Source organism: Aulostomus chinensis, chromosome 2 (assembly GCF_037954235.1).
Source record: "Aulostomus chinensis isolate RoL2024-O1b breed Wild chromosome 2, RoL_Achi_v1.0, whole genome shotgun sequence".
In the NCBI taxonomy this organism is placed as follows: Eukaryota; Metazoa; Chordata; class Actinopteri; order Syngnathiformes; family Aulostomidae; genus Aulostomus; species Aulostomus chinensis.
In genome coordinates this window covers 14,176,272-14,202,197 of record NC_141321.1, presented here as the reverse complement: position 1 = coordinate 14,202,197, position 25,926 = coordinate 14,176,272, and the positions used below count along the sequence as shown (strand labels likewise).

Here is a 25,926-nt window from a genome sequence, read left to right as displayed (position 1 = left end):
TACCTGAAATGTGGTCACTTCCTGTGGCAGCCATATTGGACAACTGATTTTTAGGGAAAACCTTTCTTCTTTTGACTATTATGTACCTTGATGAGTTTGGTTCATATTTGATCTATTTTTCAAGAAGTTCTACACTGGAATTCATTGCAATACCTCCTCTTTGAAAGAGTTGAAAGTTCTGTAGCCCCCCCCCCCCCCCCCCCCCCCATCTGTTTTGAGGACAGATGACCCCTTCCTAACAATGATGAATTGACCAGTTGTGTTTGTGTGTGTGTGTTTGTTTTATGGCCATGAAACAAGACGATTCAATTTGTTGTACACTGATTAAGCCAAGATATCAAATTTTATAATTCATTCCTTTGGCATTTTAGGAGAATTTTTGCCTCCTCAGTAACTCAAGTCATTGTTATGGACTGCAGATGTAATTGTCTTGCAGTGTGTATGTGTGTGTGTGTGTGTGTGTGTAAAATATATAAAATATATATGTATATAAATTATATATATAAATTATATATATAATATATTATTTATTATATATAATAATTTCAATTTATATATTCAAAATAATAACATTACATTATATACGTATATTATATATATAATATACACACATATACACACATTATATATACAGTATATATAATGAAACTTATATATAATAATTTCATTTTATATATATTCAAAATAATAATTTCATTGATGTATATATATATAATATACACATATACACACACATATATAAAATGAAATTATTATATATATAATAATTTCATTTTATATATATATATATTCAATAAATTTCATTATATATGTATAGATTATATATAATGTGTGTATATGTATATACATATTATATATACACAGAGAGCGAGAGAGAGGGAGAGAGAAATTGTTATTCTGTGTAATACTGTGACAAAAGAACCATGAGTTTCTCAGTGATTCCCCGCCCTCATCAGAACACTCTCCATGCGGGCAGGGCAGAAATATCATCAACCCCACTTATCAGAGGGATGTTGGCCAATGCTGTTGTGGGCTCATCAGTGTGACCCCTTCTTTTCAATTATATAGAGATTATATACACATACAATACAATATCACATTGGAAACTGTGTAAATGGCTTCAAATATATATTTATTTACTCTTTGCTGTGCAGCAAATAAGAGAGTAAACACAAAGATCCATAATCAAACAACACACTCTCATTTACTGACATCTCTGAACTTCATTGGAACACTTCGAGCAGGGGATGATTTCCAGTATACATCACCACAAACAGGAACACAAAAAAATTCAGGTAACATACTCACGCTCATCAAAAATCATTATACACTAAACAGAGTGTCAATTACCATTCCGAGAATTCACTGTCCACGCTGGGTTTATTTCATTCTACTAATGTCGCTGCATTACAGTCTCAAAAGCGTCAACCTCATATGCCCACTGTAGTATTCAAGGATGGCTTCAAAGAGGTACCATTTAAGTCTACTAGGAAAGATCGTGTGACCCTTTGAGGGTGAACCCTGAGCGAAAAACAAGTGTGTACCACAGTCGCACGTGACAGGAAACCCAGGCTTAAGATGACAAGTGCATCTACAATGGCAAAGACTTGACTGTTTAAAAACACAAAACAGTGAAAAATGAAGTACAAAGATTTGACTGTGACAATAGATGACAACCGACTGACTGACAGTCAATAAAATATTCCTTGGGCGTGTAACTGTGTAACCCCTGCCGCTCTTTGCCCCATTTTCAAAAGCAGACACTCCACTTCCCTTTCATGCATTTGCACTGAAATAAACACAGTTGATCTCTAACACAGTTGATCTCTTCGCTACTGTTGGGAACAAGTGACTGTAATGGTGGAGCACCTCTGTGTGTTCAAAAGCAGCATTGCAGTACACTGTGTTTCCTCCTCTCCCAGCGAGTAGATGGAAGAGAGGCTGTGGAATTGAGCTGCATTGACAACGTACACTGATGATTAAAGCACATGTGGGACAATTACACACCCAAAACTTGGATAAAATGAGAGGTGTTAGAAGATTCTTGGTAGGGAATGTAATCCGATATGTCTTAAACTCAGGCTGCTTTTGGCAAACCTCCTCTGTAATCACTTTTCACCACAATTTGAGTGAAATCGTCCCCATTTCAAAGGAATAGTTCAACATTTTTTAATCTAAACTGCTTGTCTTAGCATAAAGAATTAAATTCATATTCTAACCAGTGCTAAAACTCAACAAGTAAAAACTAGCAACATCCAGCAAACTGGTATACAGGTCCCGACACTCTGTTTCTCTTTGTCTGTGTGTTAAGTAAAGCTGACTGGCTTCAGTATTAACAGAATCCTCATTAAGCAAGAAAGCACTTGAGAGTATTTTGAAAATGTCAGACTGTTCCTTTAACATTTCAAGGCTACTTTATTGTAGAAGCAACTTTGGACCCATGACTAAAACATTACAGTTCAGAGGTGAATTACATTTAAGGCCTTTCTTGATTATTTTGTAAGACTAAGAGGACAACAAGAGGCCAGTGAGAGTCACTGGCTGCACCAGATCATTCAAGCTAAAAGTCCACGCTGAACTGCGCTCTGTATCAACGCTGTTATGCTAGAAGTCAATAAATTAAAAAAAATGTTTCAAGATCAAACTAAGAGGCTTTTTATTAATGTGTGCAAACGTCTTGTTCCAACATGTGGTGCACTGTGTAAGTTCAGACCATGTTGGTTTGGGTGTTTGGGCTGCGACTCTGCAGGTCCTGTACCTGGTCAAGAACCCAGCTGATGTTTGGCCTCTCCTGGGGATTGGACGCCATTATAGAGCTCAGCAGCACCTGCAGGCCCTCCGAGTACCTGGACCAAAGACAGAAACACGAAATGAGCACAGATTAATGGAGCATACAAGGCAACATTGCACTACATTCATTTTTGTCAAACAAAACTTAAACCAATCTTAAAATCCACTGCCTCCAAACATTTCAAATTTAGATTTGTTTTTGTTGTTGTTGTTGTTGTACAAATCAATTTCTAAGACCAAAGAGTTACATGTCATGAAGATGTTGGGGCTTTGGATTAAAGAATTGCAGATTTTAATTTGCAAATGATGTTAATTTCCAAGCTGCTTGCATTGCTAAGTGACCTTATAATCAGTTACACCTGCCTACATGTACTTTGGATTTTTCTTTCTTCAACACTGTTAGGGCAGAAACAAATCCTGCCACAGGAAATGTTACACTATGAGCTCATGTTAAGCCTGACCTGCAAGGCTGTGGGATGGCCACAGGATTCTGGACAGCCAGAGCAACACTGTCTCCCTTCTGAAATACCAAGTCATACGGCCCCTCCAGCATCATCATGCAATAAAGCACGCAGCCGAGTGACTGGAGGAGTATAAACAGGAGAGAAATAGAGTGTGAACCACAGTATTGTTCCCCTCAGGTTTCAGAGAAATATCGATGATGATGACGGTAAACAGGTTCAAACGTATGTCAAAGGGCTGCGAAGCTTTACCCAGATATCAGTGCGCTCATCTATGACACAGTGACTCTCTATGTTGAAGAGCTCCGGAGCCCTGTAGGAAATGGTGCATCGCTGGGCTGCCCAGTCCTGGATGGTCATAGCTTCTCTGCTTCCTCGAACCTGTAAACAATATCGTGTATGTAGTTGAATGGCATCTTAATAATAACCAAAGGTGCAACTGATCAACACAAGTCATCCAAGGTGTAGTGGGATTAATCTCTACAGACAGATTCTACATGTAAGAAGAGAATCTGTAGTGAGGGAAGAAAATGTCAGGACAGGGAAGCTCCTGGTTTCTGTTTGACAGCTTTGATTGGCACTGCTGACTCTCAGACAGAAGAAGGTGATTATTGTTGACTTCCATCAACTGTACTTGGACCGTGGTGTCTGCCGAGGCTCAGACGGTGATCGGTGATATCTTTAAATCTTGCACCCTCACCTCAATCCTTGCTCTGTTCATGGAGCCCAGGTCCATCAGCACCGGGTTATCATCCTCATCCAAAAGCACATTCGTAGGTTTAAGGTCTCTGACAAATCAAACCAGGTTGTTTCAATTTTAATCAACATTTTCAAAAAGCTACATGAAAAATGATTACATTTGTTCGGTTTCTCTGTAAATACTCATATGAAGGAGGCAAACACTACAGTTTCCAACCAACTTATCTGAAATTGCATGACTAAAACAACATCAAGTCTCAGTTAACTGACACACACAAACTACACTCACATTTGACAACAGCAAGAAATGTACCATATTTTCAAAGGACTTGAAATCCTTAACAATGCACTGCAGAAAAAAAATCGTATTCACTTGCATATAGATTTAGAAAGTGACACCTAAAATAAATGTAAACTTTAACATTTTCTGACGCATCAGGGAATAAATTTTCAGCAACTGTGATACTCCGACATCTTGGTGCATTTTGTTTGTTCCTATCATTAATGATTACTCTATTAGAAGAACCACACTGTAAAAGTATAAATATATGGTTGTGCTTTTTGTTGTTTATTGCTGTCACCAAATCGAGAGGTGTTTTCCATTTGTATCCTGTCAAAATAAAAGACAAGTGAAATGGTTTCAAGTAGATCCAAGGAAAAAGAGAATTATTTACCAACAAAACTGAGTCCCGATGTATTTGTTGCTGCTATTTCAAAAAGGCTAATTAAGAAGGACTCTGTTTGGGAAACTGCTGTAGGACTCTAAGCATGCTCTAGTTTTTACAGTCCTTAACTTGTCGATGTTTATTATGTGTGTAGGAGGAGTACCTGTGTGCATAACCTCTCTCGTGAATGGTCTTGAGTCCAAAGCAGATGCCTCGCAAAATTTGCAAAATCTGTTTTTCAGGCATTGAGCTCCCCTTGTCTCGAAGCTTCTCCAGAACAGACCACAGACTGCCCTTCTGTTCACACAAACACACAAGGTATCAGAGTCAACTCATTCCCCCGCAAAATGACTCTGTTCATAACTAAATCCCGCAACAACTTACACGTATATAAGGAAGAAGAAGCCAGGCTTCACACTTGCCCCCGCGTTCAACAAAGGCATGTGCCACCAGGCTCAAAATATTGGGGTGATTAAACATCTGATGCATCTCCACCTCTGTCTGAGCCTCCTGACGGCCTTCTCGATCATGACACAGAATCTTCTTCAGGGCGTAGAAGCGCCCATCTTTCACACCCTCCACCAGATCCACATAACTGAAACCCCTAACAAGAGGACATGGGAATTAAGGGAGGGCCAGGTCTCACATTAAGATGCTGAGGCAACTGCCCCTTTTTATAATATATATGTATGTGTATATGTATGTGTGTGTATATATATATATATATATATATATATATATATATATATATATATATATATATATATATATATATGTATATATATATATATATATATATATATATATATATATATATATATATGTATATATGTATATATATATATATATTATGGCATGCCATTCAGGAAATTAATCTTTGAATATATTGAATGAACCTCTGAATATATTGAATGAAATTCTGAATATATATACGAAACTCTGAATATATATACGAAACTCTGAATATATATACGAAACTCTGAATGAATATATATATATATATATAATGAATCCTGAATATATGGAGTGAAACTTTGAATATATTGAATATATGGAATGAAACTTTGAATATATATAATGAATCCTGAATATATGGAGTGAAACTCTGAATATATATATGAAACTCGACTGACGTCAGACTTCACGGCAGCGCCTACGGGCGGCCATGTTTTTCCTTCATAAAAAAGCAGAACTATTAACGGAACACTCTGCTGTGTGTAGAGGTCCGTATTTAGATCTGTATGGTTCGCTCGATATAGTTTTCAGGTGGTTCAATGAAGGTAAAACAGTGATCGTATTTAGATCTGTATGGTTCGCTTGATATAGTTTTCAGGTGGTTCAATGAAGGTTAAACAGTGATCGTATTTAGATCTGTATGGTTCGCTTGATATAGTTTTCAGGTGGTTCAATGAAGGTAAAACAGTGATCGTTTTGCGGCTGCAGGGATTTCGTGAACTGAAAGGGTAGCTCTTCATATATTGTTCATATACAGTAAGAATCGCCCACATTCATAGACCAATGCAGGCTGAACGTAAGTTTAGTACTGAACATATTTGATGATCGGCGACACATTGTCAGCTTTGGACATGTTACTCACACAGCGGACTGTGGACAGACAGACAAATGCAAATGAGATTTGCCGAAACCTTGAATATATTGAATGAAACTGTGAATATATTGAATGAAAATATGAATATATGGAATGAAACTCTGAATATATATATTCAGAGTTTCATTCCATATATTCAGGATTCATTATTTATATATATATATTCAAAGTTTCATTCCATATATTCAGAGTTTCATTCAATATATTCAGAGTTTCATTCAATATATTCAGAGTTTCATTCAATATATATATATATATATATATATATATATATATATATATATATATATATATATATTCCAAACTATAACACAAAAAGACCAATTCCAACAATACATTTATTCATCTCTGAACACTTCTGTCCATCTCGTCACGGTGCTTAGCCCCTAAAAATGAAGCAGAGTTTATGCTTTCCCCTTTATTAGAAAACATTAATTATGACTAAGTTTTAATTGTGGACAGCAATGGCGATTTAGGCCCCACAGACTGTGATTCACCTATGTAGCATGGTGCACATATTAATACATATCTTGTGTTTTTACATATATATTCTCTTGAACAAAGCAAGAGTAGATTAAGAAAATTTGCTTCAAGCATTCGATAAAATATATATTTCTTTCTGATTCTGAGGGCTTTTTGGTTTTGGTCTTTTCATGAAATCTGCTCAGAATGAGAATTTTAAAATGCGTCCAGTAGTAAAGGCATAAATATTTGGAGTTTGAGGTTTTCTTACCCTTCGTCTAGTTTCTGCACAAAGAAGTATTTCTTGTTGTCAATGGTGACGGAGCTACGGGAGCATATACACAGAGTCTGTCCCATCTCGACTGGTACATTGTTTATCAACTAGCCTGGGAAAAAAAAAAAGAAAAATAACCTTTTTCTAGAGTGATAACCAGAAAAGTACATGGAAGTGATGCATTAATAGGAGAAGAAACAGCGAGACTCTGGCCCAAAACGTGTGGAAACAAAATGATAGAAGACAACAGTTAAAACCGCCAAAATACGACATCAGGATCTCGAATCAAGTGGTGTGTTTTAGTGCCAAACACATCAGACAAACAACATGGAGTGAGATATTACCTGTCATCAGCTCGCTTTCCATTTTACAAAGTTAGCTTACCTTGGTATCGAACGCTGCCATTCTTCTTCTGTTGCAAAACGTGCAAGAGCGGAGGAAGGGGCTTTTTTGGGCCACAGCGCCAGTGGGGGAGTAGCGGTAATACTAGGTACTGGCAGGTTGCGTTGGCTAACTGCTCCCATCAAAGGTGAATGGAGTTTAATTAGTTTTTAATTGTGCCTCAAACACGAACACTAATACTCATTGAAATAAGGATATTAGCAAAATATATTCATAAAATGACAAGTAGGTCGACTCAAGTGGTGAGTAACAGTATGTAAGGACTTGTTACACTAATAAATGATGTATCACAATGTGAGTTATCCCACAAACTAAAATTTAATGTTATTTAATTAATAAAAGTTAAAATATGCACATTCATATGCTGGAGTCTATCCCGAAAGATGAGAGGCGGGGTTCACCCTGGACAGGTCACCAGTCTATCTCAGCACCAACACATAGAGACAGACAACCATTCACACTCACAGTCACACCTACGGTCAATTTAGAGTATCAATCAGCCTCGTCCCCTCTTGATGTCGTTGGACGGTGGGAAGAAGCCGGAACCTTCTTGCTGTGAGGCGACAGTGCTAACCACTGCGCCACCCTGCCGCCTGATCAGTGGATTCATTATTTGGATTTGCGGTCGAAACTCCAAAGCCGAAGGGGGCGCTAATGCGGCCAATTCACTGCTTACCAGCCGATTTTAAAGATGAAAAAAGAAGAAGATGTTTCATCGACTGAAAATATGGCGGATAACGATCGTATTAAAATGGGTCGCGCCGACGACGAAGGTGATATTTGTGCTGTTTTAACGAGTATAATGTGGTTTACAAATACGATGTATGTTGCGTCTACTAGCGCTGTCTTTTACTTACTAAAGCGGCCTCAAGCTAATGTTGGTGGCAGGAATCACTCGCCAGATGTTAGCTAACATGCTACGTATCGTTGGCTGGCTAATATTAGTGCGAAGTAACGTACACGTCTGTTTACTGTGGGCGAGTGTTGAGTTTAAGTAAAGCTAAAATAGCCAGCTAATTCAGGTGAATGGACACCTGATCTTAGCATATTTCACTGGTGGCGTCAGCTAACTCAAGCTAGTTAGCTTAAGTCAGTTCCATGTGAATGAGTATCAATGATAGCTGTAGAGTACGTATGCCACTTTTGGTTCGATGGTGGCCCAGAAACGTAGCCTCTCGGGTAATGGTGATAGTGAAACTCTTCTTTAGTTCCAAGAAAGCAGTTGTTCACCTTGGTGAGTTGTCTTGCCTCAAGCAGGGTCGCAGGAGGAGGGAGGCAGAGTGAAAACTAAGCCTGTCTCTTGTAGCACTCTGGGGGGAACAGCGAGCGCAGTCAAACGCACATCTCAGCATCTCTCATCTGATGATGAGGACGAGTCCTCGACAGACCCACCGGCACCCAGCAAAATCTCTAAAATAGGATCTGGCATGAACAGTCAAAAGGGGATTAAGTCTAACACCATATCGATTAAACTTGGAGCATCGGTAAGTGTGCAGTCAGCTCTGCATGAACTCCATCATCATAAATAGGTCAAATGTACTTGATTGATGCCACTGAGAAATTACAGTTGCTGATGCAGCTTGAAATACGCACCAGAAGCTTCTGCTACGGGCTGCCACCCAGAATCTACATTTAGAACTATCATCATACTGTTAAAAAAAAAAGACTTTATTTTCTAATTGAAAACCTGGAAGCTCAGATTACACCCATTGCAGAATGCTCCTACGAGCATCAGCGATGTCATCCTCTTAATGCTCTTTTTTAAGAACCCCTCCAAAATAGTTACATTTTACTTATACTGTAGTTATTATTTATGTAATTAATAAAGTCAAGTAAAGCACTGAATATCTTCCAGTTCAATGGAAGACTCTGCAGCCTTCCTTCTTGTGTGGTTAAGGTGTTTCTGAAATGTGTGGCTTTCTGTCTCATAACATTTTGCATTGATCGATACAGGACCCTTGAATTTATAGTTTTCTATTCATCTGTTCAGTTTCCGATGGTCATGAATATGGATGATTGCTCTGAGCATGAACCAGATTGGGGGAAAGTTCCATCCCTATGGTGCCTCATCATGAACATTGCTTGTTAGTAGTCAAAATGGGAACTGTGATAGTGTCCTCTTCTTGTCCCAGAAACCCAAAGAGCCTGTACCAACACTTCCTGCAAAAAAGCCAGGGCTGGCATCTGTTTTTAATGAGGATGATGATGTAAGAACATGCACAGGCACACACACACACGTGCGTGCACACAATCTCATGGATTGAGAAATGTAATAACTGAATATTCAAAGACAAACTGTAAACTTGTGGCTGTGCAGAGTGAACCAGAGGAGATGCCTCCAGAAGCCAAGATGAGGATGAAGAATATTGGCCGGTATATACACACACACGCATTTTTTTATTGCATACTGTCATGTATTTAATTTGAATTTGTTTGAAAAGATGAATATTATGTCTTTTCAGGGACACGCCAACATCTGCAGGACCTAATTCCTTCAATAAGGGAAAACAGGGCTTCTCTGACCATAAAAAAGTGTGGGAGAGGAAGCTGAAGGCTCAAGCAGACAATTTGTAATATAACACAACATTTTTCTGTCTCTGATGGATAAGTTTGTATAGGCTCAACCCTGCCAGGGAGGTCTGTGAAGGCTCAAATGGTTCCTCATTGTAGCGACAACAGCTCAGCTTTGTTGACAAGCAATGAAGAAGGATTTAAGCCTTTTACCATTCTCTGTGACTGACCTCACATTTACGTTTTAACCACTACCGGCTGAGGGTCAGGCCTCTGTAATGAGAGGTGCAGAGATAAGCCAGTGTTGTTTTTAGGTTGCTTCTACCGGCTGTAAGAATGTCTTGCATCTTATAGCCCCTGTGCCCCCATTGTTGTGATGCTTGGTCCTGTCTGAAGCAGCTTAGGTGCGCTCTGAGCCATCTTACCTAATGTTGGTGTATAAATTGGACAAATTGGTCCGTTTGTTTGTAACCGAGAAATTGTGGACATTAAGATAGACTTGTAGTTTATCAACGTTGTAGTTGGATCCTTTTTTTTTTCACCAGCTGTGCCACTTCATAGTTTGTGGTTTGTTTTAGTGTTTTGTCTGTATTTCTGTCTCTGCTTCAAATAAGTCTTGTGCTCATCCGGATGCGTTTTAGTGTGAAATCCAGATTCATTCAGATATGACAGTGGCCACCAGGAGGTGTGGTAACAGTAATTTTCATTATATCTGCAATGATCAAGCTGCTGTCCCATCAGGAAACCTGTACTCTAAAGATTTAACCTCATTTAATTTGAAACTTGAACAGATCTGTGGCACCTCGCTGATGTCTGTTCTCTGGAAAAATCCCTTTAATCAATCATTTAATTTAAAGTTTGAATTTTTATGTGGGTTACCAAACTGTTAATTACAGGAATATCCACTGCAACAGAACTCTATGAAACAGTCAAAATAAACATTTTGATTGAGATTGTGTCATATTTATTTAAGTTTGTTATATCCGAATACACATTGAGCTTTACTGTCTTTTTACAGGCATCTATGCAAATGCAAACTTGTATGGCTGTTAAACTGGCAAAAAAAAAAAAAATATCCCAGCTCATTGCATTTTCTTTATATGTTCGAGTTATTTGTATTTGTTTTAATCTGAATATTTGTAGTTTTGCACTGTTTTATCACAAGAACACTCGGGGCACAAATAAAGGTCAGATGATAGCCACTGGAATGACACTAATAGTGACTGCTTTTGGAAATATAAGTAGGATTTGCATACTTATGTTTTTATGCACTTCATTAATTCCAAATAGAAAGTAGGCTTCTGCGTTTGATGCAGTTGTGAACACACACACGAAGAAGCAGTGCAGCATCCGACGTTTAGTACATGGGTGGAAGGGACTGTCCCTTCACTCCCCCACCCACATTTTCCTCCAGCCAACGCAACCTTTCAGTACTAAGTCCGCTTCTCTAACCTTTACAGCTGCTGCTCATGGAAATTTGTCTTCATATTTTGTCCTTGAAGAAGAATATAGAAACAAAATGAATTTCTGGATTACATAAAGACTGTGATAACGAGGGCTGTAATCTCCCAGTCGACTGGTCGATTTATTAGTCAATACCTTCTGGCTCGACCAAAATTCTGATTGGTCGATTTTTTTTTGCCACGTTAATTTCATCAGGAGGAAAGTACCGAAAGCGCTCTTGTTTCACAAATAATCTATCTTTGAACACCCCCTTGTTTTTGCTATTTTGGACTAACCCGCTAGAGACAGACAGACTGAAGAATACTAGGTCGATGTCTGGTGGTTTGATGAATGTATATTTCATTTTGACGGTTTCATTTAAAGTCAGTCCTCGTCCACCATGTCAAAGACATCTGCAGCGTGGCAGCTTTTCATGAAAATAAAAATGGAAAAAACGTCGAATGCAAAATTTGCAAACAACAGTTTGTGTATCACAGCTCCACTGCAAACTCGGCCCATCACCTAGAAACGGTAAGCTAACTTGTCCACCTTAGGTTGCCCCGTCAGTTTTGAGTATATGAACATATCAGAATTGACATTTCAATATTTTACTCTAATAATTGTTTTGTTTTAATTGTCAAAATTCTGACAGTGGACTTGCCTTTTGTGTTTAAGAGTAAAGTTTTAAGTTAAAAGTCTACTTGTGTCTCGGCCGCGATGCTGAGCTCCTCCGTTCAGTCTCGCTCTGTGCGCAGGACAAATGATAGTGTCGGTCAGTTATTACAACGTGACAAAAACAACTGTCTAAATATTCCTCAACAGCTTTTGTGCTGATAGTTGACACAGTATATTTTTCATATATAAAACTTGTCGAGATTTGAGGGCTTCAGTCGGCCAAGAATTTCTTTGGTTGATTGCAGCCCCAGTGTTAACTGAGTGTGTGTTTTCTCAACTTAGATTTTTTTGGGGTCCTCGTGATATTTTCGTCACATTACAGATCTAGTTAAGGTACATCATATGAACCGCATTTTTGTAGTAATTTGAAAGGGTACACCCCCCCCCCCGTGTTACTTTGCCTGGTTCTCTCCTCCACATTCTGAGGATAGCTAAGTCCAAAACAAGCAGCAGGTGTGGCTCCACACTTGTGAGTCTAGCACAAAGATCTTGTGCTTTCATCAGGCAAACTGGGTTAAGTTGTGGTAAAGACAAAAAAAACAAAAACCAACCCACAGTTTCTGGCTCACTTTACATTGATACCGCATTTTAAGGATGGTCTGTTTCCTGGATTTGTACATGTGAAAGCGACTTCACTCGGTCAGTTGGCAAGGCCTTCCTGAGTGACCTCCAGAAGGTGCTGGTGTCCTGTCCAGGTTTCCTTGAGGTCCAGTCCAGACTGGGGAGCACCTTCAAGGCCCTTTGGACCACTGAGGGCAGAGGTAGTGAATCAGGCTGAGTGACGGATGTGGGCGCTCTGGTCCATATTAACAAGAGTCGGATGGGAGAATTCTGCAATAAAGCCTTGAAAATAGGTGGAGAATGATTAACATTTCGATTAATTTGGTTAGTGTGATCAGATTACCAAGTTATTAGGAAACAAGGTACCCCCTGATAAATGTCCTTCTGCTCTTCAAGTAATTCTCGCTGCATCTGGAAAAAAACTGCACTCCATTGTTGTGTTTTATGATTTTTATTATTTATATTACAGTATTTTTATGTAATGTTTGTGCTCTCCACCACATTATGGTCATGAGCTAAATAAAATGAAATGAATTTCAGAAGGAAATATCTTAGGCTCCACAGAACAAATCTTTAAATTGTTAGTGAAACAGTAAGAGCTGTAACAGTTTCTCTTTTTTTGTTCAGTTTAACAGCTTATCTCTTTAAAAATGACTGAAATAGAGAAAGGGAGTTTTGACAACTCTTTTGATGTACTTAGCACACAACCGCTAGCCTTAAGTTTTGTTTCGGTTTAATTAAGCAGAAAACTGAAACTTAAGCAAAATTTTCAGCTTTTTAACAGCAAGAAACCCCTGCCAAGATCATTTTGATGGAAACTAAAACCCTAAATTTTGGGCCATGGAAGGAGGAGGGTAAGCAACCATAATTATGCTACTGCCCTGAAAATAAATGGAAAACAAGACAATGCAAAGTAGTTGTTTGTCAGTTATGGAACATCTGTTGAATTCTTTGCCATGTAAACTGGATTTTAAATGCTTCCATATAAATCAGTCAGGGTTCCAGGACTTGAACTCAAGTGACTTCACCACAGAGTAACTTGTCGAGACTTGTTAGCGTGAGATGGGAGAAGTTGGCCCACCTGGATTCCTGATTCCAGCGTAAACACAGCGCGGCTGTCAGACAGGTAGTCAGCTGATAGCAGGCAGATGAGCATTTGACTTCTCTGTATTGCTTTGACGACATCATTGGTATACGCTGCAATACAACATGGAAACAATCAGACTCATTTGTGAGCACACACAAACTTTAGGGGTAAAGGGAGTGGCTCTGTGTGTGGGATGTTTTTTTCTTAATGTTTAAAACAAACAAAACCAAAACTGGGACCCAAAAGCCACAATCTGTCTTGGTTAATCATTGCACCGCTAACACACACACACACACACACACACACACACACACACACACACACACACACACACACACACACACATTCGGTTGATCCTCTCACCTCCTCCAGGTAGCATGTCTCTCTCCTGCAGACAGAGGCGATACCCCCACAGGTCCTCTAACACCTGGAGGAGCAACACCTCAAGTGGTCTCTGTTTTTTTCTCCCCTCCTCAGAGCTCAGCAGCTCCACACTAGATAGACATGCTGTCAAAATAAATTTGAGTGAATTTCTTTAACCGCACTGTGACTTTCAAATTAAAATCAATTTTTCAAACAACCTTCCAAATTAGAGTTGGGTCCTGGTGGGCAGGAGGGGGTCAAGCCTCCGTTCACCTCCGCAGTTGGAGAACTCCACACGTACGACAGAAACACATCGTAATCTTTCTCCTCTGAATGGAGGGACAACACAAATTGAGCACTAGTTGTTGAACATGCATTTATTTATTTGCTTTTGTCTAACCCCGATAAAACAGCTTTGACTTTGTATTGATAATGCATGCCAAATACACTGACAAGAAGAGATGATGGAGAGATGTGAACCTTCCTGTTGAGGTAGAAATATATCTTGAATTTAGACCACATCCTGCACAGAGGAACAACCCCTGCATGTAAGGGTGGGTGGGTGGGGCTGTTGTTGTGAGTGTGTTTGTATTCTGACCTCCATGAAGTTTTCCATGTTGGCAGTAGCACCTGTACAGTAGTTTTATCTCCAGCCATTTCACCTGCAGAACAATTCCCAGCCCAGCAACCAGCAGCAAAGATGCAATCGGATAGTGAACCAGTGACGGCCATTTTACTGAAACCCAGTCCAACACACAGGGTTAGACTGTGCAATTTGTAAAAAGCAGCAAATTTTGCCCCCCCCCCCCTTGACTTTGTCCTTTATTTGGTGTTGAGGAAACAGTGCTGTTTTATGACTAAATAAAGAGATTAAATCCTCTGTGGTGGTTCAGAGTACAATTCAGTGTAGTAACAGTAATAGTTATCTAATCATTTAACATAGAACTTCACTGTAGTGGAGCTGCAGTTTTAAAGATATACAAACACAAAATTAATGCTGAGGTAAATTAAGGACACAACTCCAGTACTTGGGTCACAGTCTCTACACTCCTGGTAAATATAACTCCACTTCATGTGAAAGTATTGCAGTGAAATCGTTACCACAATAAAAGTTAAGGTAAATGTACTTAAATATTCACAAGTAAATGTTCCTTTTTTTAAAAGAATTTGCTCTAGGCATTTAAGTGAAGTATTTACTTGACTGCAATTCTTTCAAATTAAGTGGAGTAATATTTGCCAGAAGTATTTAAAATTGGGCTCTACTAAAGGCTGTGTTCTTTGTCCTTCACCGAGTTTAGATTCATTTGATAACAATGAGTGTTTGGCCAAAATGGGGTCTCACTTTAGCTCTGCTACATTCCAAATTTGACCTGGAAGGACACTGGTGACACATGGGGGAGCGCAGCCGCAGGTCAAGCCCGGTTCATCACTTTTATTTGGGCAACATTTGACCCATGGAACACTTGCCTGAACTGTAGCATAAATGAATAAATAAGAATCACACTACAGGTGCAAATGTACCTGCTATGACGGTGGGAACAAGGCCATGATATTGATATTATTTTGAAAATGTCTATAAAAATCCTTTGACTTAAAGAAGGCATCACCAGTACCCTCACTGAATTGGTTTTAGCACTTCTGGCCCAGTTGGATTGACCTTTTCCATTTTGACTAAGGATGTTGACATGACATTATTACAAATAATAATAATAAAAAAAAAAAACTCACAAAAAAGGAGCAATAGGAAATAATGGTACCTTGGATCATTTTCTTGAGCTGGACTGTGACACTACTGTTTCCAACAGAGTTCGAGGCTACGCAGGTGTATGTGTGATCCAGGTGTAGTGCGGTCACCTCTTGCAGGACAGCTCTCCGTGTGATCTCATACTGCTCAAATGTCATCCTTTCCTGCCTGGATCCAGGAAAGAATATCAACTTATGTGCGTGCAGAGTAAAAGCATCGTGCAAGTCAAACCATCACGCAAACTGCTTAAGAACTTGGTCCAAGTAAGCTTTGACTAGTGAAGTGACTCACTGTTGCACCTCCATGTGTAGCAGAGAGCTATCCTCCGTGTTGCCTCTGTAATTCATGTACCATCGCACCTCAGGTGAAAATGTTACTTCAAAAGGAAAATGCGTCCTACATGTCAGAGTGTGAGACCGACCTGAAATGAGTAACGAAACAAGTCTAACACTTTGTCCTGGTGAGACAATTCTATGTCCCACAGTTATATCAGTTTGAAAGATGAACAAATATTTATTCAAACAAAAGATGTAGCTCTAAAAAAGCAGCTCAGTAATGTGCTATACCTGCTCTAGTTGCAGGTTTATGTTCTAGCATATTTAGAGGCCCTTACCAAGCTCCACTTCCTCTGTTTTGCTGCCATCAGGATAAATGATCCTCGGAGGGTCACTTGCATTATAATGAGCTGAGAAATAAAGTCAAATATTCTCTCAGTATTCTGTATGTCAGGTGCATGCTCTCTAAGTCATTCAGTCTTTTCATACAATCACATCTGAGCTGAAGAAAAGAGGAAGGTGCATGATAGAAGACAGGCAGGCGACTGACAAGTGGGTTTTGTTTTTTTTTAACTCTGTTGACCAGGTAATCCCAAAGCAGGTCAGAATATGATATTGCCAGCTATTAGATATGTCACTGCCTAGGTCATAGAAAACAACCCAATAGTTATCTGGCTGACATGAATGTGAACAAAGCAATATCACAAGTTGTTTCCTTTTACCTTCATATATCAGGGCACAAAGCTGTGTGTACCTCCACCAACAAAGACAGGCACACACGCACATACGCACGCACAGACGAGTACACAACACTTACGTATGGCTGTTACGTTAACTGCCCTCCTGAGGGTCCAAGTGGTTCCTTGTTGTACTATCCGTCTATCACAGAAGAACACATGGGTGTCGTGCTTGCTGACTGTACAGAGGTGTAACCATCCATTCTCCTCACAGGAGGCTCGACGCTCTCCAGAGGCTGTTCTGTTCCACTGGAATAAAGTACTCTTAAGTTTCCTGTAAGTGAGTCACCTGTGAAATCTTGTTGACGTGTGTATGCACCTCACCTTGTACCAGGTGACATCTGTGTTATCGCGACAGGTGAGACCTGGACAGGGGATCCGCCCACGTTGACCTCTTTGCAGCATCACACTGCTCTCCTCAGGTTTACTACATGGCAGCCTGCTTCTCTCCACCACCTGGAGATGAAGGAATACCTGGCTACCAGTGGACAGTAGAGACCATTTTAATTGAAGCTGTCAGTAATTTCAGTAAAAAATTGATTTTCCCCTGCCTCATTTTTTTTTGAACTGATTATCATCGCCATTGCAATGTTACATAGAAAAACGCACAGATTGATTACACATCTTGTTTTGAAAGTAGGAATCTAATGTGCATTAGTTAAAATTACTTTCATATATCAAGTCAAAAGCATTAGATAGAGCAGAGTTAACGGTAGGGATAAAAAGGACATAATTATTTACCCGGTAAAAAAAGTTCCTGAGTGTTTTGCTTCAATCTGGATCTCTGTCCAACAGTTGAAGGATTGGCCTTGATTTCCTTTACTGCTATCTCCAATCCTGGTCCAGTTCATCTCCCTATGTGGGCATGGCAATATGATGGTTTCTCCCTCCACAGCTTGGTAGTGCTGCTGGGTATCATTCTGCTGAAATCCTAAAGACACTTGATGCGTTGAACAGAGACAATATTTCTTTTTTTCATTTTAACTGAAAAGTCCAAATAGTTCTTGACTCTTGCATGTTTCTTTTAAATATACTGTAATTAGGGCCTGAGCCTGAAGGTACTTCAAGTGGCCACAAGTGGACTGTTCCACCAAATTTCCCACTATTCTGGACCAGGTGCACACGAACGTGAAGGACACATAGAGCATTCCCGAACCCGCCACTCGGATGCTCTGACCACCTCTCACTGTTTCTGGCACCTGCATACAGGCCGCTCATTCGTAAATGTGGACCCACCAAACAAACACTAAGAATCTGGCCAAAAGAAACCACAGGTCAACTCCAGGATTGCTTTGAAAGGACGCGCTGGGGACTGTTGACTGATGCAGCTACCGATGGCACAGAGCTGGATCAGGAGGAATACACAGCTACTGTACTCTTCTACATTAGCAGCTGAGGAGAAAATGACACAGTGACCAAGAAAATAAAGACATATGCAGACCAGAAACACTGGATGAACAATGGGGTCAAAAAGCTTCTAAAAGCATGCAACAATGCCTTTAAATGTGGCGACACCACAGCATACAGTGTTGGCACACACAATCTGAAGAAAGGCATTCAAACAGCCAAAGACTCTTGCAGACAATGGGTGGAGGACGGCTTCAACAACACAGACGCCAGAGGTACAGTATGTGGAAAGGCATCAGAGCTCCACATGACAATATTTGCACTGTTAAATTATTATGAGCATTTATTTTTACACACTATTTGCACAATGCATAAAATGACATTTGTCAGTATTTATATTTGTATCCATTCTCCTTATTTATTCCCTGCTATTTTTTTATATTGCATTGTTTTATCTATTGTTGCTTTTTATTGCACAGAATGTATTTCCTACTGTTCTCGATATGGCATTGTGTACAGAGCCATAACAAAATTTTGTTGCACCGTACTTGTATTCTGCAATGAAAATAAAGGCTAATTGTGTTGTATTTATTTTGTGCTGAAATGAAATACCTTTTCTTTTCTTAGGTTGGTTTCCAACACAGCATTCCTCCGAGGAAAATGGAATGATCAAAAAAAGCAGAATGGATCCAGCTTGCATCCTGTGTCTGGAAATCAATAAAACATAGTTTGTGAACTTGAGTCATGATGCTGCTGCTGCTGCTGCTACAGGTGGTGCATGAAGCGTTTCCTCTCTTACACGAGCAGAGCTGATATTCTTAGCATTTCCTCCTCATTTTCGTTAATGCGCCCCTCATTTCTTGAGGTTTGAAGCAGACATCTAAGTTTTGCGGTTGGTTGAATCAGTTTCCTGTTTTCTTTTCTTCGGATGTGATATCATGGAATTATGACCCCATATTATGTTCTTATTAGTCAGCAGCCGCTTCCTATGTCATGTCAGATGAGAGTCTCTTGTGTTACACATTTTTATTGTCATTTTTCTTAGGATTTGTACTGTTTTTATAGCTGCACAATGCTTTGTGCTGCAGTCTGTTTGAAAGGCGCTATAGCAGCCTGCTTTACTTTAGTCCAAGAACAAGGTGTCAGTTTGTTATATGACCAGTTTTCTGTCACCAAGCTACAGTTCAAAATAAATATAATAAAAAAACAACAACCACAGTATGAGTAGTTTCACAGTGCACTTTATCTGACAAAAGAGAGGGGGTAGAGAAACACTGATATAAAATGTCCCACATTACAGTCACAGCACCAACCACTCAGCCTCAGCTGACTCATCTGCAAGTCACCGCTGCACCCACACAGTCACAGCTAAAATAACCACCAAAAATAACGAAAGCCCTGCCGTTAGAGTTAATTTAAGCTTGGAAATATATAAATACATTTAGGTTCTGCAGCAATACATTATGTCAAAATGATGATGATGATGAAGTGGAGGAGAAGGAGGAGGATGATGATGATGATGATGATGATGATGATGATGATGTGGAGGAGGAGGGATGATGAGGATGATGTTCCTAAACAAATGAATGAACAAAAAAGTGTGACTCAAAATGACCATTGCTGAAAGAGAGTGAATGAAAATCAAGTTACAGCAGCCACATATCAGACACAAGCACCTCTTGTGCTATAAGAGAAGATAAAGTAGAATAAGATCTACGAAAATACTCGGGCTGATATGACACGCTACCTTGACGTGCCTAAACATTCTCCAGCGAGGCAGCACTCTAGATCATCTTCACAAAGAGTCTTGATGGAGCAGTGGTGGCTGGGAGATGATAGCGGAGCTGCTTCCAGAAGGACGAGGAGGGCGCCATGGAGTCTGACCCCTCCCAGGTGACAGAGCGTCCAGCCGTGCTGAGCAGCTGTAGGGCCTCTGATGATGAACCTGATCCCACTGCTTCTGGTTTCCCCGTTTTGATGAAAACTAAACATGTCTTCCGTTCCACAAGGGCGGCGTGGACGGCACTCAACAGGCCAGAGCCCAGACCAGGATCCAGAGAGGTGGGCACCAAAACCACCGTGCGGCACTGTTCTATGCAGTCTAACACTGCCTCTGCGACAGCTGTAGGGGACCAAAGATTAAAATAGATAACTATTTGTTTTTTCTTTTTAGGTTGCATTTTCAAAATTTAAATAGAATACCACACCTTTCCCTGGTGGGACGTCTCGATCAAAGAGACAGAGATCGTAACCAAACCTGTCCTCCAAAACATTCTCAAACCATTTTTTGTCATCATCATTAAGTCCTGTGTTTGTATCACTCTTATAACAAATCAGAAACGCATCATAGGTCTTTCCATCTGAAAAAGAAAAAAGCATTTACAGAAGCACAATTATTAGTATTAATATTAGTAAAGGTGCTTATCCAGACAGAATAAATATGTGGCTCTAAAAAATGGAAGTTTGTCAGAACCAAAAAGTGACCCCTACCTAGGGGGCTTCTGTGGAAGCCAAGGCTGTCTCGCAGGAAAAGACTGATTTCAATTTTAAATTTCAAATAGGTAACTACTATTATAAGCATCATCACCGCAATACCCACGATGCACAGAGCCAAAGACAGGTAGGAGGGCTGGGCTGGAGGGAAACAAAGGGGAAAATAAAATGAGGGATCATTTAAACACACATTAGAGGAGAAGGACAAGACTTTCATGTCACTTGAATAAACAGAGGAAAGTTTTAAACCATATGAGTTTACTTCATGATGATCAGACAATCAGTGGCAGCCCTGATTAAAAAAACACAGGAGGACAAATTAGGTTTGAGTGTGAGGGCTCCTTCCAACCATCTTCCGTACCTTCCAGGGCCAGTGTGATGGTGACGAAGCCTGAAGACTGAGAGAGAGATTCCAGTTTACAGGTGTAATGTTTTGATAGGTCCTCCTTGGATACTTTCTGGAAGACTAGACGTGCTGTGGTATATATTCTTTCAGTGTCATTTTCCCTGGAGAGGGAAGGAAACGGAACCAAACAAAACAAAAATGAAAAGAAAGAGGAGAATCAGGAGTCAAGCTATTTCGTAACATTTACATTGCATAACCGATGTGAAAGTTGCTGTGTGAAGAGATTACCTTGATGAATCCTGAGTGTAAAATACTGGAAGGGAGACATTCTTTTCCAAAAATGAACCGTCACTCAACCAGAATATATTTGTGTCTGAATACAAAAAAGCTTCACAATTAATCTCCTTACGTGAGCCTTGGGGGGAAAAAAAAACAAATAAACAAAAACGTTTCAAAGATTTAAAAGTATTTCATGGGGGTAAAGTGCAGTATTCATACAGGAGCGAAGCTCACCCAGTTCAACATAGACCACTTCATTGTCACGCGGTGAAGTGATTTCTGCAAAGTTGGGCTTTTCTGTGAAAAAAACAACACCTTTGAACATCTTTGTTTTAATATATAAACGTTTGTGAAAATAAGTGATTTTCTTACCATAGGGTTGGACTTCCAGGTCCACTGTAAAGCTCATGTTATATATTTGACCGTGATACAGGTAAGACCTGGTGCAGGTGTACAGGCCACCATCTTTCTCTTCCACCTTTGAGAAGTAAAAACTATCTTTCAGTAATGACTTGCCCTCCTACAAGATGGAAAATGACGTTAAATAAAAGTCGGTTTGAGTAAAACTATTTTTAAAAATTGCTGGAATATCCTCTGCGTATAAACACCTTGTGCCACACAATGCCGTTGCTGGTAAAATTCAGGGTATCTGTGTCAGGGGTATTGGCATCTGGGCAGGTCAACGTGCAGGATTCCTGTGCAGAACATATCATGGGGTACTGGATCCTCTCCTCACACTCTCTGGACAGGTTTGTATAAACAGTCACGCTGAACCACGATGGCCTCCCGCTCCTCCTGTCACGTCGAAAGGATAATATAAAGGTTTAATTGAAGATTTCAATAATGCATGGGAAATTTGAAAGGAGCATGCCTCCCCAGAACAAGACAAGGCGATAGATACCTTTATATCTTCTGTGTTTATTTGGAAACTAAGATTTATCTGGTGACGATTAGTTTAAGAAAAACATTGTGGGAACTCATTTGGCGAGGGCTTTACTCTCAGACACTTTCATTTACATGAAATGACGATGCCCTTTTGCTTTAAAAGTTTCTGCTGTGTTGTTGTGAGTTAGCTACAGCATCCTTGTCTGGTTCTGCAGAAGATGGGGAATTGAGTTGTTCCCAAAAGGTTGAGCTCTCCCTTAACAATTTGCAGAGTTGATAAAATAATTCAAATAATTATCATTATAAATAGTTACAATGGGAATTAGTCTCTTACTGAATAATACGTTAGCTGTCTTTTTTAGCACAAACACGTGATGTTACCAGGACCACAGGGCCTCACACAAACTACATATCAAAGGAAACCAGACAACAACAATGGCAGGATGTGGTCACCAGTTCACATTTTTAATCTTCCATACAGTGTTGTGTGGAAGGTGACCTCAAAAAAATTTTGTGCTTACTGTACATTCATTTAGTTGCTACAGATGCTCCCTTGCAACCAGAATTTTCAGTTAAAAAGGCACACATAATTCAAAACAGGATGGATGGATGGCTGGATAACCACACACTGGCAATGCTGGCCAGTCATATTACTGCTGTCTCTTTCTTTCTACTAAGTCTTGGTGTGCTGCTGTCATGCCTGCCCCTCCTCATCCTCCCCATGATGTCCATGTGAAGTCTAAGCACCAAACACTCAAGACCATCATTTTCACATGTAATAAATGTAAACTAATGAATAATATGTATGTGTCATACATAAATCACACTCATACGTGTTACTAACTCGTCTTCTTCTCTGGAGCCTTCAGGCTCCCCTCATCCCAGATCCTGGGTTGCTGCTGGAGGAGGCTGCAGACCTGAAGAGGCTCAAGCTGCGACCTGTAGCTCCACCTGCTCACGTCCCCGTCTGTCCATCAGTCTCTTTCCTTTCTCTCCCTCTTTCTCTCTGTCCCTCTCTTTCTCTCACTATATGTCTTCCTCCATTATCTGTCTTTGTCTCTGCCCTGCTCTCCTGCTCTCTTTCCCCCAACTGGTCGAAGCAGAAGGCCGTCCCCATTGAGCCTGGATCTGCTCGACGTTCCTGCCCGTTAAAAGGAAGGTTTTTGTCGCCGCTGTTGCAGGATGTGCTTGCTGATGGAGAACTGTTGGGTGTAAACTCACAGGAGTGTGGTGCTGGACCTGCTCTGAAATAACTTTTGTTGTGATTTGGTGCTGTACAAATAAAACTGACTTGACTTGACTTCAACATTTCTACAAATGCCTCTCCTGATTGAACTGAACTAACTAATGAACAAAATAACTGTAGGTATTTACACTTTGGTGCCCTGCTGGCGACCCATCCAGGGTGAACCTGTCGCCCAGTGTCAGCTGGGATAGGGTCCAGCCCCCCCGCAACCCTTAACAGATAAGTGTTACAGAAAATAAATGGATGGATGGATTTACACTTTGGGTCATGGTGAATTATTTTGACAGTGGGCATAGTATCATTTTGAGAGCTGCTAGCAAAGGATATTAAAAAAAAAACAAAAAAACATCACCTCTCCATCAACTTTACCTCAGACAACATGAGTAATTCCCCTCATGGTTTCCAGAGGCTCTGAGGAGAACAAGGCTGCTGTCCTGAAGGAGCACCCCCATCTCCTCCTGCTCAGCTGATGACAAGTTGCTCAGATCCCTTTCCTTGGGGGTGAAAGTAGTCCAGGTCACTTTGCCTCTGTAATTAGGGCACTGCAGCACCACCATCTCACCTGCCTTGACATATATCTCCTGGACACACACACCTGTGAAAAAAAAAACAGACTTCATGTCAGTGTATAGGCCTAAATGTCCGTCAATGATAAATCACTGCTACCAATCATCCAATTACTTTCATTTCATTTTCTACCACTTATCCTGTTAAGCGAGGCGGGGGGGGGGGGGGCTGGAGCCTATCCCAGCAGCCTTCAGGTGAGAGGCGGGGTTCACCCTGGACAGGTCACCAGTCCATCACAGGACCAACACATAGAGACAGACAACCATTCACACTCACAGTCACACCTACAGTCAATTTAGAGTATCAATCAGCCTCGTCCCCTCTTGATGTCTTTGGACTGTGGGAGGAAGCTGGAGTACCAGAGAGAACCCACACAGGAACAGGGAGAACATGGAGACTCCACACAGAAAGATCCTGTGATGGAGCTGGGACTGGAACCAGGAACCTTCTTGCTGTGAGGGGACAGTGCTGACCACTGCACTACCACCTTATTTAAGGTAAAAAATAACTGGCAGTGACATGCAGCATTTATGGCACAAAGCTTGACATGTCTTCTTGACCCTTTACCTGACACTTTTCATTCACTTACCCAGGAATGACTTGAAGAGGACAAGCAGAGGGACCAGAAGCACTTTCACCTCCATGATGGCCCGCAGCACCGCGATTTCTCTCCAGCAGTCTCGTGACGACGGTCACCAGAACAAGTCGTAAGTCACGCTCACGTCAGACGACGAGAAATGAAACTAAGAGCGAGCATCAAGTGACAGAGTGAGCGCCTTCTGAATTTCCGCTGATACCTCAACTGGCCGGTACTAATATTACAAATACAAATACAATGGCTACTACTACTACTACTACTACTACTAATTATTCTTATTCTTATTATCATTTTCGGCCTTAAATAGCTAAATGTCTGTGTTCTGGATGTATCGATTGACAGAAGCGACAGCAGAAATATAAATGTGATTCATGTTTTTTTTTATTTCCGCTCGATTTGAACAAACGTCTCTGCGTGTGGAACCATGAAGTCAGAGTTCGAGACGGTGGGGGACGAAAATAATACCGTGCATGTCAGTATTTGCCTCGTCCCCGTTGTGCATTCTAGAACATCGATAATTTCCCCGTTGTCATTATCAGTATAACTTTTTGATGTTGTTGTTGTGTTGTTTTTGTTCTTGCAAATTAGACATCTTTTAAGTAATGTTTCTTTTAAAAATATAATGTAATGAACTCCTTAGACTAATGTTTGATCGCGGTGTTAATTTAGTACATCAATTTAAGAGGACACGGTGCATATTGAGCTGCAGGACGGAGCAGCTAAAAAGTCCCGACGTTCGTTTTCCAGCCCAAAAGCAAAAAGGGACCTTCAACGATATTTAGGTGATAAAAAAACAACAACAACAACCCCTTAAGACTTCTTTTTTATTTTATTTTAACCGAGGTACAATTCCTTGTCCATGTCTGTCAATTTCATCTCATATTTATTCTAGCAATCCTGTCTGAGCTTTAGTACGTCTCTTTTTATCTGCCAATTACTGATTTGAATTTTAAAAAACTACTATTATGAGACTTTTTAATTAAGTGAGAAGCCTAAAAAAACAAATTAAAGCAGAGTGTAGCTTACCCTGTCTCCAGCTGGGGTCGCCCTTGTGAAAACTAGCTTTTGTCTCAGCTGAATCCAGTTTAACGGTCAATTTATAATACGGGGTCTTTCTCAACCACGTCACTGCAGCGACGGACATCAAACTCATCCTGCAGTTACTGGCTTCTCCACGTGGCTGCCTCAAATAGAGGTTTACACGCTGCCTTGTGACGGGCTGCTTTCCACTTGGCCTTCGGAAGATCGTGAAACTCCGGCCTCCGGCGCACATGGGCCCGTCTTCAGCAGCTGCAGTCCGAGCCTTCTCCCTGTCTGCCTGGTCCTTCCCGCCCTTCCTAGCCAGCATCAGCTGTAATGCTGCGTGCCAGCCAAAGCTCAATGGACCTCTCAAAAACTAATTAAAAT

General features: G+C 40.4%; 3 protein-coding genes and 1 long non-coding RNA gene across 9 annotated transcripts; 2 read left to right on the top strand and 2 right to left on the bottom strand.

Moving 5' to 3' along the window:
* Positions 1-1,121: 1,121 nt before the first annotated feature.
* stk16 (serine/threonine kinase 16) lies at positions 1,122-7,496 on the bottom strand. Of its 2 annotated transcripts, none has more exons than XM_086180349.1 (8): positions 7,345-7,496; positions 6,958-7,072; positions 5,000-5,219; positions 4,779-4,912; positions 3,952-4,039; positions 3,504-3,632; positions 3,252-3,373; positions 1,122-2,846 (listed from the first exon to the last, which is right to left on the bottom strand). In XM_086180349.1, the coding sequence occupies exons 2-8, from the start codon at positions 7,041-7,043 to the stop codon at positions 2,708-2,710; spliced, it is 918 nt and encodes a 305-aa protein (XP_086036475.1). In that variant the 5' UTR covers positions 7,044-7,072; positions 7,345-7,496; the 3' UTR covers positions 1,122-2,707. The 2 variants fall into 2 exon arrangements, with proteins under 2 accessions (XP_086036475.1, XP_086036483.1); XM_086180357.1 differs by having other exon boundaries at positions 7,305-7,346.
* A 492-nt stretch (positions 7,497-7,988) lies between these two features.
* pcnp (PEST proteolytic signal containing nuclear protein) lies at positions 7,989-11,081 on the top strand. 2 transcript variants are annotated; one of them, XM_086180378.1, is made up of 5 exons: positions 7,989-8,135; positions 8,620-8,846; positions 9,495-9,569; positions 9,680-9,735; positions 9,825-11,081. In XM_086180378.1, the coding sequence occupies exons 1-5, from the start codon at positions 8,054-8,056 to the stop codon at positions 9,934-9,936; spliced, it is 552 nt and encodes a 183-aa protein (XP_086036504.1). In that variant the 5' UTR covers positions 7,989-8,053; the 3' UTR covers positions 9,937-11,081. The 2 variants fall into 2 exon arrangements, with proteins under 2 accessions (XP_086036504.1, XP_086036497.1); XM_086180371.1 differs by having other exon boundaries at positions 8,038-8,135; positions 8,617-8,846.
* Positions 11,082-11,823: 742 nt separating this feature from the next.
* LOC147269161 (uncharacterized) lies at positions 11,824-19,229 on the top strand. Its single transcript, XR_015109408.1, has 3 exons — positions 11,824-11,847; positions 16,973-17,034; positions 17,802-19,229. It is a non-coding gene; the product is annotated as an uncharacterized LOC147269161 (long non-coding RNA).
* Positions 12,398-25,635, bottom strand: LOC147269160 (interleukin-18 receptor accessory protein-like). 4 transcript variants are annotated; one of them, XM_086180301.1, is made up of 14 exons: positions 19,853-20,223; positions 18,718-18,812; positions 17,500-17,689; positions 17,083-17,236; positions 16,839-17,007; positions 16,360-16,431; positions 16,038-16,167; positions 15,760-15,914; positions 14,601-14,738; positions 14,221-14,331; positions 14,003-14,146; positions 13,634-13,749; positions 12,919-12,963; positions 12,398-12,834 (listed from the first exon to the last, which is right to left on the bottom strand). In XM_086180301.1, the coding sequence occupies exons 1-14, from the start codon at positions 20,095-20,097 to the stop codon at positions 12,580-12,582; spliced, it is 2,019 nt and encodes a 672-aa protein (XP_086036427.1). In that variant the 5' UTR covers positions 20,098-20,223; the 3' UTR covers positions 12,398-12,579. The 4 variants fall into 4 exon arrangements, with proteins under 4 accessions (XP_086036427.1, XP_086036435.1, XP_086036444.1 ...); XM_086180309.1 differs by lacking the exon at positions 12,919-12,963; XM_086180318.1 differs by lacking the exons at positions 12,398-12,834; positions 12,919-12,963 and having other exon boundaries at positions 13,363-13,749.
* Between the last annotated feature and the right edge of the window lie 291 nt (positions 25,636-25,926).